Source organism: Nicotiana tomentosiformis, chromosome 9 (assembly GCF_000390325.3).
Source record: "Nicotiana tomentosiformis chromosome 9, ASM39032v3, whole genome shotgun sequence".
Lineage (NCBI taxonomy): Eukaryota > Viridiplantae > Streptophyta > Magnoliopsida > Solanales > Solanaceae > Nicotiana > Nicotiana tomentosiformis.
This window is the reverse complement of record NC_090820.1, coordinates 107,149,821-107,162,380: the sequence shown is the minus strand read 5'-3', so window position 1 is coordinate 107,162,380 and position 12,560 is coordinate 107,149,821. Positions and strand designations below refer to the sequence as shown.

Sequence of the window (12,560 nt, the reverse complement as noted above, 5' to 3'; positions counted from 1 at the left end):
CTGCTCCTGAAGTTAACCCAACTACTGATAATCCAAATGATGCTCCGTCGGAGAGAGCTATCAGTCAAGCAAGACTTCAACTCGGTGATTATAGAGCATCTATGAGGGAGAGCTTGAAAAAATCAGTACTTTTTAGAGATTGGATCCATTCGACAAGAAGAAATTTTGGATTTGCTGAATCACAACCAGAGGTAGACTTTCACGACCCGAAATTCCCACCTTCGGGTCATGATGGCACCTAATATTTCACTTGCTAGGCAAGCCAACGTTAGAAGAATATTATCAATTTTTAAAATATTTTTTAAATTTATCAATAATAAAGAACAATTGCGGAAGTAAATTCTGAAATATAGTGAATAATCCATAAAAATAACGGTGTCTAAATACCATCCCAGAATTGGTATCACAAGTGCACGAGCTTCTAGAATAATACAAATAAGGGTCTAAATAAAATAAATTTATCTCGAAATAAATATACAACTAAAGTGAAGTAGACAGGGACTTCAGAACTGCGGACGTCATGCAGTTATACCTCAAGTCTCCTCTCAAAGCTGAAATCCGAGCAAATCTATGGTACGCTGCTCGGACCAACTCTGTAATCTGCACAAGAAGTACAGAGTGTAGTATCAGTACAACCGACCCCATGTACTGGTAAGTGCTGAGCCTAACCTCGACGGAGTAGTGATGAGGCTAAGGCGAGTCACTTACATTAACTTGTACGCAATATTAGTAACAACAAATAATAGAAATAAATCAGATAACTCATTTATAATAATTGAAGCCAACTCAGCAGTCATAATCCATTTATCATTTCCATCAATTTCTGTTGCAGCATGCAACCCGCTCTCACAATATATTCATATTCAATTCTGTTGCGGCGTGCAACCCGCTCCTCCAATATATTCATTTTAATCAAGTATGTTGCGACGTGCAACCCGATCCCTCATATATATATATATATATATATATATATATATATATATATATATATATATATATATATATATATATATATATATATATATCAACTTTTAAATAAGTATGTTGCAGCGTGCAACCCGATCCTCCAATATAAATTTTTAATAAGTTTGTTGCGGCGTGCAACCCGATCCTTCAATATGGACTTTTAATAAGTCTCTTGCGGCGTGCAACCCGATCCTCCAATATATCCATTTCAATCAATTCTGTTGCGGCGTGCAACCCGACCCTCCAATATATCCATTTACCTACTCTTATAGAAGAAATTTCCCCAATAAATACAACAATTAATATAAAATTATAAGACAATATGCATACAATTATTATGATTAAATTATGAAACAAACAATGACAAATAGCAAATTATTAGGGAAATCAGGGAGAAAATAGGCAGTTTAATATTTAATATGCTAAATGTCAAATAACAATTAAGACACATAATTCAAATAGCATGTAACAATTAATGCAGGAATTCAAGAATTAATATTTGACAAAGAATAGGAGAGAAACAATTATTATAATAATTAATTCATGATTTAAAACAATTTATGATTTTTCAAGTAATTATGCAAATAATTCATTTGACGACGTATAGACACTCGTCACCTCGCCTATACGTCGTTCACATGCATTTCACATAACAAATAGTTTAAGGGTTATATTCCTTCGAGTCAAGTTTAACCACGACACTTACCTCGCTTTGCAAATTCCAATCAATTACTCGACCGCAACTTTTCCTTTTAAATTTGTCTCCAAAAGCTTTAAATCTATTCACAAACAATCCAATATACTCAATACGAATCATAAGAATTAACTGCATATGAATTTATTAATTTTCCGAATAAAATTTAAAATTTATTTAAATATTCGACAGTGGGACCCACGTCTCAAATTTCGAAAAACTTATGAAATCCGAACACCCGTTCCGATACGAGTCCAACCATATAAAATTTATCAAATTCCGATGTCAAATGGACCTTCAAATGTTAAATTTTTATTTTTGGAATATTTTATAAAAATCTGATTTTTCTTCCCTAAATTCACGGATTCATGTTATAAATGAGTATGAAATCATAAAATATAATCAACATAGGATAGGGAACACTTACCCCAATATTTTTTCATGAAAATCGCCCAAATATCGCTTTACCCGAGCTCAAAAATGGAAAAAGGTTGAAAATGGGACGAATCCCATTTTTCAGAACTTAAGTTCTGTTTGCCCAAATTTTACCCTACGCGATCGCGTACAATGCTTCGCGATCGCGAAGCACATTTTTGGCTGCCCAGTTTTCCTTAATCGTGATCGCATGAATAGCCTCGCGATTGCGAAGCTCTACTTTGTTGCCCCAGAAATTTACTCTTCGCGGACGCGATGCTTTTACTTACGGACTTACGCGATCGCGATGAGTAAGCGCGTGGCTTAGCTTTAGCCTCTTTAACTCTACGCGAACGCGACCTCGTCCACGCGTTCGTGAAGCACCCCTTCACACCCCTACGTGATCGCAACCTCAAAATCGCGAACGCGAAGAGAAACTTTGGTTGACCTCTCAGTTTGCCTTACGCGATCGCGAACGACTTCACGCGATCGCGGTGAGTAAAAATTCTGCAACAAAACACCAGAAATCTGCCATCTTTCTTAAGTCCGAAATGGCTCGTTGAGCATCCGAAACTCACCCGAGTCCTCGGGGCTCTAAACCAAGCACGCCCACAAGTCCTAAAACATCATACGAACTTGTTCGCGCGATCAAATCGCCAAACTAACACCTAGAACTACGAATCGGACATCAAATCAAAGGAAGTTTTCAAGAAAACTTTAAACTTATATTTTCACAACCGGACGTCCGAATCACGTCAAATCAACTCCGATTCTCACTAAATTCGGCAGACAAGTCATAAATATTATAGTGGACCTATACCGGGCTCCAGAACCAAAATACGTACCCCGGGTCAATAAATCCAACATCATTAATTTCTTAAAAATCATTAAGCTTTCAATCTTTTAAGTTTTTATCAAAATTCTATATCTCGGGCTAAGGACGTCGGAATTCGATTCCAGGCATACGCCCAAATCACGATACGGACCTACCGAAATTGTCAAAATACTTATCCGAGTCTGTTTGCTTAAAATGTTGACCAAAGTCAACTCACTTGAGTTTTAAAGCTCTATTTCATATTTTAATCTATTTTTCTCATAAAAACTTTCCGGAAAATTGTACGGACTGCGCACGCAAGTCGAGAAATAATAAATGGTACTTTTCGAGGTCTTAGAACACAAAATTACTTATTAGATTTAAATATGATATTTTTGGGTCATCACATAGACGAAACTTACGAAGAAATGCTAGCTGAACTTGCGGAGGATTCTGATTCGCCCGGAAGCGATGATGACCAAGCTTCTTTTTCACCACCACTAACGAAAATTCCTCCGGACCTTAATGAATTTATGAAGTTTGTAAGAGATACCATGTAACTTGTATGAGCAAAAATTAGTATGTATTATATAACTTGTATGTTCGCACATTTTGATTAATTTTTTTTCTTCTCAATGGTAGTATTAGCACCTTGTTGTGCTCATTCCATGGGGGGAGGAAGACTAAGAAAGATATTGCTATGATTTTTTAATGCTATAATAAAATTATAACGCATTGCTTTGAATATCTCTTTACAATATTTTTGTCATTAAATTTGAATTAAAAAATTTAGGTCACAATTCTATAATAAAATTTACAAGGAATTGCCTTAGATATTTTTATTAACAACTTTTTTCTTTAATTTCTATAAAATTTCAACCAAAAAAAGTATCGATTGGACCCACTTAAACCCGCTTGGGCCCACTTAGCCCGTGGGCTGGGACCGTTTAGCCCGAGACCATAAGTTTGTGGGCCCGGTTCCGGGCCGGTTCCTACAAAAAGACCACCAAGACCTGGACCGTTTGGCCCGTTTAAATTGGGATCGGTCCGAGACCGGGACCGTTTGGACCGGTCCACTTAGCCCACTTAGGCCCGGGACCGGCCCACATGTTATATGAGTGAATAAATCACAAACGAAACTTAGTATTTAAGTAATTAAAAAGGTAAAAAGAGATTCATGCACGGAGTTTTGAATTATGCGTTACTGACAGTTACAATTTTAGGAGAAGAATAGAGGAAAAGAAAGAAAAGAATCTTCATTTAAATTTTTTGGTGAGTTTTATTGTTAAAATTGGTTAAATGTTCGATCTTCTTTAGTTTGTGTTTTTCTTTCTCTCTTTAAATCGATCATCCTTCCTCGCAACTTCTTTATTTTCCACTTTATTTAATAAAATAATACAGTAAAATTTAGACCATTTTGTATGGTTCAAACTTCAAAGGCATATTTGAGTTTTTCCCTTGTAAAAAAAAGGTTCATGTGTTAGAACTAAATTAGAACTTAGAAAAAATTCGCCATTAGTGAGTAAAGACATATTTGGACCAATCTTGTAAGTTGTAAGTTATAACGACAGAAGTATATATAACCCAAGTCTTAACTATTAACGGATAACAAATTTGAACCATTCACTACTACTAGAAAAACTGAAATTTTCGACTGAAATTTCCGACAAAAATATTGTCAGAAATTTCCGACGGAATCTGTCGGAATTATCAAAACAATATCAACTATACATTTTTTTAAAAAAATCGACCATATTTCCGAACAAATCGGTCCGACTTTTGACGCAAAAGTCAATTTGACTCGTTTGACTTCAATTAGAACTTAATGTGCTTTTGTCTTTAAATATAAGATCTCGTGTAACTTATAATAGTAGTATTAGTGTACATTATGCTATCTTAGCAAGCAAAAGCTTATTGAGATCCAATATTTATTAAATCATAATTTAAGATAAAGTGTGTGAAGATATGTGTCAAAAAATTTGAAAATTTTAAACCACTTTTTGATTTTTGAAAAACTCAAAAAAAATTAAAAACTTACAAAAATTCATGAAAAAACATATATTTTAAAAAAAAATTTAGAAAAAAGAAATTTGTTTATGGACAAACAGGACCTTAGACCATAAGAAACTGTTTAAAACGGGGCCTAGGCAAATGCTAAAATCAATGATATGACCGTAAAATAAATGGAACTTGAAGGGTTATTTATGGGTCGAAGATTTTTGGATTTTTACCCTCTTATACACTATTTGAAACTTTATTACCCCCAACTCACGTTTCAATTTAATTATATAGGCATATACAATTTTTCAATTATATACATTTTAGGAATTTAATGAGAATCAATTAGCTCCTATAAACTCTCTAACGTACATATCTAACTCCCTCCCCCCTCCCCACACACGTTTCTCTGTCCATACCCCTACGATTTTGTACTCTCTCCCTCCATTAACGCTTTCTTCCATTTTTATTCAAAAATCTTTTATAATCTCTCTCAATCTTTCTGAATTCTCGCTCAAAATCCTACGAAATTCAGTAACAATTTAAAATTTTCTTTCCCTTACAATGAAGAAGAAAGGAGTTCCAAATAATAGCCTTAAAAAAGTTAATATTGGTGATATTTCTACCTTTGATTTAGGTATTTTCTCACAGAAAAATAGTAAAATCGGCACATGCAAAACCAGAGACAAAGTCCAAGCTTTCCCCTCATGAAGTTAGGAGAGAAGCTCGAACAAAACTCTAGCATGACACGGATGTTGGTAAAGTTTCGACATCTGCTAAATCAGTAAAGCGGAAGGACAAAAACATTGCTCGTGATGATGATTTCGTCAAAGAAGTTATCTTGAAACCTGCAAAAAAAAATAAAGTTTCTCCTACTGTCAAACCTTCAAAAAAAAAAAGAAGGTTCAAAAATCACCTAAAAACATACCCCAACAGTCATTGGAGAAGGTAAAATTTTAGTAGTTACAATTTTGGTTCTTTTTTTAAGTTATAAAACTTGTTCTCATTCTCATAACTATACATATGTTTTGTTTTTCTGTATTTGTAGAAATTTTGTCTACATTATGTATATTTATTGTTGGTTATCAACTTTTCTATATTTTTCTGAAAATTATAGATTTCTTGTATATTATTCGAAATTATTTTGTTAGGGAATGTACTACATGATTTAGTTAGTTTTATTGGTCATTATTTGCTCTATTTGTAGATGTTAGTTTCAATTTTTGTAAATAAATTGTATATATTATGTCTAGTTGTTACTTTTTAATTTCTTGCTCTAAACATAATTTTATCAGTGCATTTGTATGCAATGTAGTCAGTTGTTATATATGTTTACTAATTTTATAACTTACTTATATGCAATGTATTAATGACTTTCGGACTGTAGCTAAATTGTAGTAGAATTATATTTATTTTGTTTTTTGGTCTTCAAACAAGTTTTATTAACTTATTGTTTCTTTTGGTGCAGAATTAAATATTTTTTGCACCACATGATGTTGATTATGGCATCACTAGGTTCCAAGCATTACCCGACCCCGTTGTTCCTGGTCAAATCAAGGTGTTATTGTCTGAAAATGGGTTAAAGTTGTTTAACAAGACATGTTTTGGGCATTTTCTTTCCCTGCCCAAAATATGTATCCAAAATCAGGCAATTCACCTTCCCATGAAGTATGAATGGAACGTATCCGGTTCTCATTTTTTTTTTTTACAGCAGAGATAAAGGGTGAGAGGCTGAACTTTGGGTTGAGGGAGTTTGCCCTTATCACTAGCCTTAGATATTTTACAAAAGTAACGTACTTTGGTTACACAACTAAGTATGACAGTAAAACAATAAGGAGCTATTTTCCGAACAAGGAAAAAGTTGAGAAGTCGTACTTGAAACAAATTGTAACCAGCCGTAATTGGGTGAATGATGAGGATGTAGTCAAGCTGTGTATTCTCTATCTGATAGAATTCTTCCTCTGTCCTTCAGAGAAAAATAATGGGTTGATAGACCATTTTAGGTTCTATTTGGTGGACTCGGGGCAGTATACGAATTTCGTATGGAGTATTAAAGCTTATACACAATTGCTTCAGTCTGTTACGCATAAGTTGAATCCTTCTATGTATTTTTATCTCATTCGAGATTTTCTACTCGCTATACAAATCTGGTTGTATGAATGTTGCTCTACAGTCAATACTGATATAGTTACATGGGTTGGTAATTCGATCGCCCGCATACTTAACTCGACAGCTAGTAAGGACAAGATATGAATTTCTGCATTGGAAGAGAGGATGATCAAACCATCATGGATCAAGATAAATATTTTTCACTTCTCAACGGACAATATAATATAAATTATCTACACATTTTATACATTTGATGACTAGGTCCCTTATTTTTATTTTTCACTGAGTTCACCAACATACTTGAAGCTCCAGAAGAGCTTTTTAGAATGACTTTGCCAGACAAAGTTGAATACATCCTTGAAAAAATTGAAACAAATATCGAGCATTCGATAGATTCTCCATCTCCGTCTGGACATAAGCAGGCAATGCGAATAGATGACAAGAAAGATATTGTGAAACAACTAAAAAATTAAGAAAAGATATTGATAAGGTAACATCTTAAGATAATCCTAGTTGGTTCCTTTTAAACCCTTTTTCTATGTTATGCAAATTATTTCTTTATCTCTTTCTATTTTAATACGTAGGTCGGTTGTGACCTTGGATTGTTCAAGAAAGAGGTATACCTAATTCTTGATTTTTAGTCTTCTTTATATATATATATATATATATATATATATATATATATGTATATATATATAAAAGCCTCTAATTGTCATATACGTTATAACCATTTTTTGTTCTTTAGGTTTTTCAAGAATTAGGTAGCATTCGATTACTACTCAATGATTCCATCAAGTTTGTGTTACATGCAATAAAAAGTCAACATGATACGAACATTGATGCTAAGGTTTCATTCGAATATATTCATTTTGGACAATAATTTTTACCATGTTTATGTTTATATTAGCATTCATAAAGTATATAGCCTAACAAATTCCCATTGCATTTTACTGACAGTTCTACGAAAAAATAATGAGCATTACAAAGAAAAGAACAAATAACAGAATCATGGCAGTAGTGTTAAACCAGTGTTGGGCAGCAGCAGTAAAACATATATTTTAACAATCTTAACACAATTTGATGACAAATAATCTACATTATATTTACATTATATCTACATATAACCTACATTACCAATAAATAATCTACAATATATTTCCAATTGTTGTCTTAGATACAAGACATATGTCTCACATTCAAAATGAGGAGAATGTTCCTGTAGGTGTTGACTTATCTTCACAATTTTAAGGGGCATTGAAGGAAGAAATTGCAAGTATGATTTAGTACATTTTATCTACATATTTCGCAATACATATTACATCTCAGCTATAGGACAACATTTCAATAAATTAACTATAATTAAACTATAATTTATCTACAATGTTGTTTCTGTTTATTACAAATCATCTACAATTTTATTAAGTTGCACACATTTATTGTAATAGAGAAGAAAACTATGCATGTGGACTCTCCACAACAGGATGCAAAAGTTGGCATACAAGGAGAGCATTTAAATAAGGAGAAGGAGACTATGCATTTGCAATATCTTATTCCACAAGCAAATGTTATACAACAAGGAGACAATTGCAATGGAGATTTCAGGGGTATTATATGTTACAATATAATTATAGGAAAAGAATAACAGCTTTCATATAAGTTTCATTTTCCCCAAAAGAACTAATGCAACCAACATACAATGTTGGTCTTTTGTTTTAAATTTTGTAGGTGAACCAGCAGACTACATCAATGTAGGTGATTCGGACAATGACTCTAGGTCTAGAAAAAGGACAGTAACACTTGATGATTTTGAGCTGCCAAAGAATTTCTCACAGATTGTTAAGCTCGGCGAGGTTAATGAAGAAGAAATAACCCATGTGCATCAAGGAAGAACAAGGGTTCCTAGAAAGCATGTCAGATCCCCCTTTCTCCCTTATTTCAATTCTGGAGGAAGCACTTCTGTTGGACCTACTCTAATTTTCAACATCAAGCATTCATTTACTGGGGTTATTGGCGACGATGTTGATCCCGACCTATTGGAAGAATTCAATAAATTGTTATATTTAGGTACCGACACGGTTTCAAAGCGGTTAGATTATATAATTTTTTTCGTATTATCGAGTGCATACAATTTATGAATTTCCAATTGAAACTACATAATAATTGTATTTGATATGTCTTTAAATAGAAGGAAGGCGCCTTATACTTTAAAAGATAACTATCTCAAGCCATGGTTTGATCTTGGAATGGAGAAAGTTGATAAAAAGGACTGGTTTTATACTTTGTCATATTCCGGACAAGTCCTCAACAACACGGTACACACATACCCTGGCAGAATTTAATGATTACATGTAGTATTCTGTTATTTTAGGAATCCGTAGATTTTTTGTTTGCAAATTGTAGTTAAATTGTATGAAGCATTGAAAAATAATGAATTCTATTTATTACAGCACATTGATATTATTTTATACTATTTGAGAAAGAGAGGAAATAAAACACGGTTTACAACCACTGACTGTATGTTCAAGACTAGAATTGAACAAATTTATGAGAGGTACATTAATGCTCCTGCCGATAAGAAGCTTGTTGTTGTCAAACCCACGGCGTCGTATCATAATATATATTGGGGTACCGATTACATGCAAATGTTGCATGGGACAAAGTTGATTTTGTAATTATGCCCATAAACATTGTGGAGAAATTTCATTGGTTATTGGTTGTGTTTGACATTATCGATAGGGTTTTATATGTTTATGATTCTATGGTCTCTTCACGAAATCACAAACTTGTTGAATCTGTTGTCGACAAGTTTACTATTATGATCCCCTTCTACTTGTCATGCATCGGCTTCTATGGAAAGCGTTCATACATCAACTACAAGAACACCAAGGCATACATTGAAAAAGGTGTTACTGACCCTCTTAACATTCAGTGGTTGGTCGGTGAGATACCCCAGCAAAAAGAAGGATCATTGTATGTGCTGCTTTTCCTTCTATCTATTTAACCAATTGTATTTTTCATTGAATGCTAAATCTTTTACCCTATTATTTTTTGCAGTGACTGTGGTGTATACGTAGCGGCATTTGCAGAATATGTCAGCATTGAAGAGCTATCAATTTCAAAGGAAGACCTTCTGATATTGATCAACACAATAGATGCTATGGAGCGCTCCTTTGGGATTATATTAGGAAAAAGTAAGAGCTTGGTACAATTAGTGAAAGTGAGGTGACTGGTAGATTATCAAGAAGAAAAGATGCACCAGCTGTGAAAGAGAAAACACAAGTCCGGAAAAAAAAAAGAATTAGTTGCCATTTTCAGTAGAAAAATTATAGTTAAAGTGTTTAGTTGTAGCTGGATTGTAGTAAAGTTGTAGACAAATTATTTATTAAGAAAGAGTCAACTACAATTTATTTGTAGCAGATTTGTGCTACAATTATTTTACCTTTTATTTTGTTTTTTTGTCCAAAATTCTACTACATAGAATAGAAAATATCTGTGGCTTTTTTTTTGGTTGAAAGTTGTTAGTACTTGATCTCGATATTGGTACTATATAATTTCTTTACAGCATAACTACAATTATGTCTACAACTACTATACAAAAATACATAATCTATTCAATCTTAGCAATATTGTTAGGAAAGGCTGAAAAGTAATAAATAAACCCAGTATTTGAACAAAACAACTACAAATCAATTGCATTAAGAGTTGAAATCTGTTTAACAAACATTCATTGTAGGAGACAATCTTTATTCAAATTAGCAAAATAATTACACCACAACTATAATTCTCCAGAACAGAACAAATACTACTTCATATTCCTTAAAAGACAGATTATCATCAACAATACTTAGTAAAAAAAAAAACTTTAAACTGCATCAATTTTTATTTCCTTTTGGAAGCATTCCTACAAGATTTTTTGTTATGCCCTTTTAGTCCGCAGTTTCCTCATGAAACCTTGTAGTTATTTGCATTTACTTCATCATATGGTTTGTATCTTTATTTTTGAGGTCTCCCTGGCTGCCTTTTTCCGGTAGGTGGCTTTACAACTTCTTCAGTTATATGTTGTGGTACATTTCATTTACTTTCGTCATGCAGCGGGTCTACTGGTATTTCATAAGTCTACAGAAGACTCTCCTTCGTGTGATAAGGAGAACAATAGTTTTCATAAGACTCGTTCCTGTGCCTCAAAGCTGCCAAAGCATGTGCATAAGGAAGTTCATCAAGTTGGAATTGTCCACAACTACATCTCTTGTTTTGAAGGCAAATAATGAAATGCTTCACACCATCTATCATAGTATGTATGTAATCTGTTGAAGCCATCACCTATAATTTCATTACAAACACACAACAAGTTATCAGCAACAGATACAAAATAAAATAACTACAATTATACAACAACATTTCTACAATTAACAGTATATATTTAGTTTGGGGAATCAATGATCTGATATTATTGGCTATAGCTTACTTTCATCTTTTGCGATAAAGTCATGTTGTCCTCCTACTATTTATTGTATTTTTTCTCAAGGTATGTGAATGTACCTTTTGCATTCAATAACTTTTTATTTGTCTAACATTCAAGAAGAGTCTGCATATACTCTAATAGTTCTACTACGGGCAACTCTCTTACATCTTTGATTACCTCATTCAATGACTCTGCAATATTTGATGTCATCGTCTACGTTCTATTCACCGTAGCATGTACCCGAGACCATATGTGATAGCCAATATCGTATAGGTATGCTTTAACACGTGTATCAAATTCTTCAATTTTTGACATTCTTTCATTAAATTCATCAAGCGTGTATGATCGTGCCATGGCAAAGTACAATTCGCTTAACTTTAGATGACCCTTCTTGAACTTTAACCTTACATTTGTCCAAATATACCACATGCAAGCATAATGTGGCATGCCGGTATAAACAGTAGATGTTGCCTTCAAGATACTCTCATTCTGGTTCGAAATAACACACATATTTAGTTTTTCACCATATGCATGTTTGAATTGCTCAAAAAACCACCTCCATGATGCGTCATTTTCTGAATCAACAATGGCATATGTTAGTGGTAATATGCTACCTATCACATAGGTGGAAAAAAGAAATTCAATTTTTGCAATTAATCTACATTACCTGTTGCATCCATTATGCTAGTTGTTAGCATGATTCCCCTATATGCCGATTTCAAGAAGGTGCCATCAACTATTAAAATTGGCCTAAAATGCTCCCAGCCCTTGATGGACGTACGAAGTGCAACAAATGTATACAAAAAACAATCATCTTCAGTCTTCTGCAATTTCACTACCGACCCCGGATAAGTCTTTTCCAGAATATACAAATAACTCGGCAAGCGACTGTTGAAATCAGTAGGATGACCTCTCAAAAATTCCAAAGCCTTTTCCTTTGCTCCCCAAGCTTGCATGTGTGTTAAGTTCACACCATGATCCGACAACATGTCAGATTGTTTATCTTTTGGTGTATATATTGTCTTAGGATCCGCATATTTTGGCATCACCATGATGCCAACTATCATGGCAGTAGGTTTGCGTTGTACATATGTGTTTTCCAT

General features: G+C 33.6%; 1 protein-coding gene across 1 annotated transcript; it reads right to left on the bottom strand.

Annotated features, from left to right (window-relative positions):
• Nucleotides 1-11,111: 11,111 nt before the first annotated feature.
• LOC104113500 (protein FAR1-RELATED SEQUENCE 3-like) lies at nucleotides 11,112-12,560 on the bottom strand. Its single transcript, XM_070185500.1, has 3 exons — nucleotides 12,125-12,560; nucleotides 11,698-12,071; nucleotides 11,112-11,315 (listed from the first exon to the last, which is right to left on the bottom strand). Exons 1-3 carry the CDS (start codon nucleotides 12,558-12,560, stop codon nucleotides 11,112-11,114), a joined length of 1,014 nt encoding a protein of 337 aa, XP_070041601.1.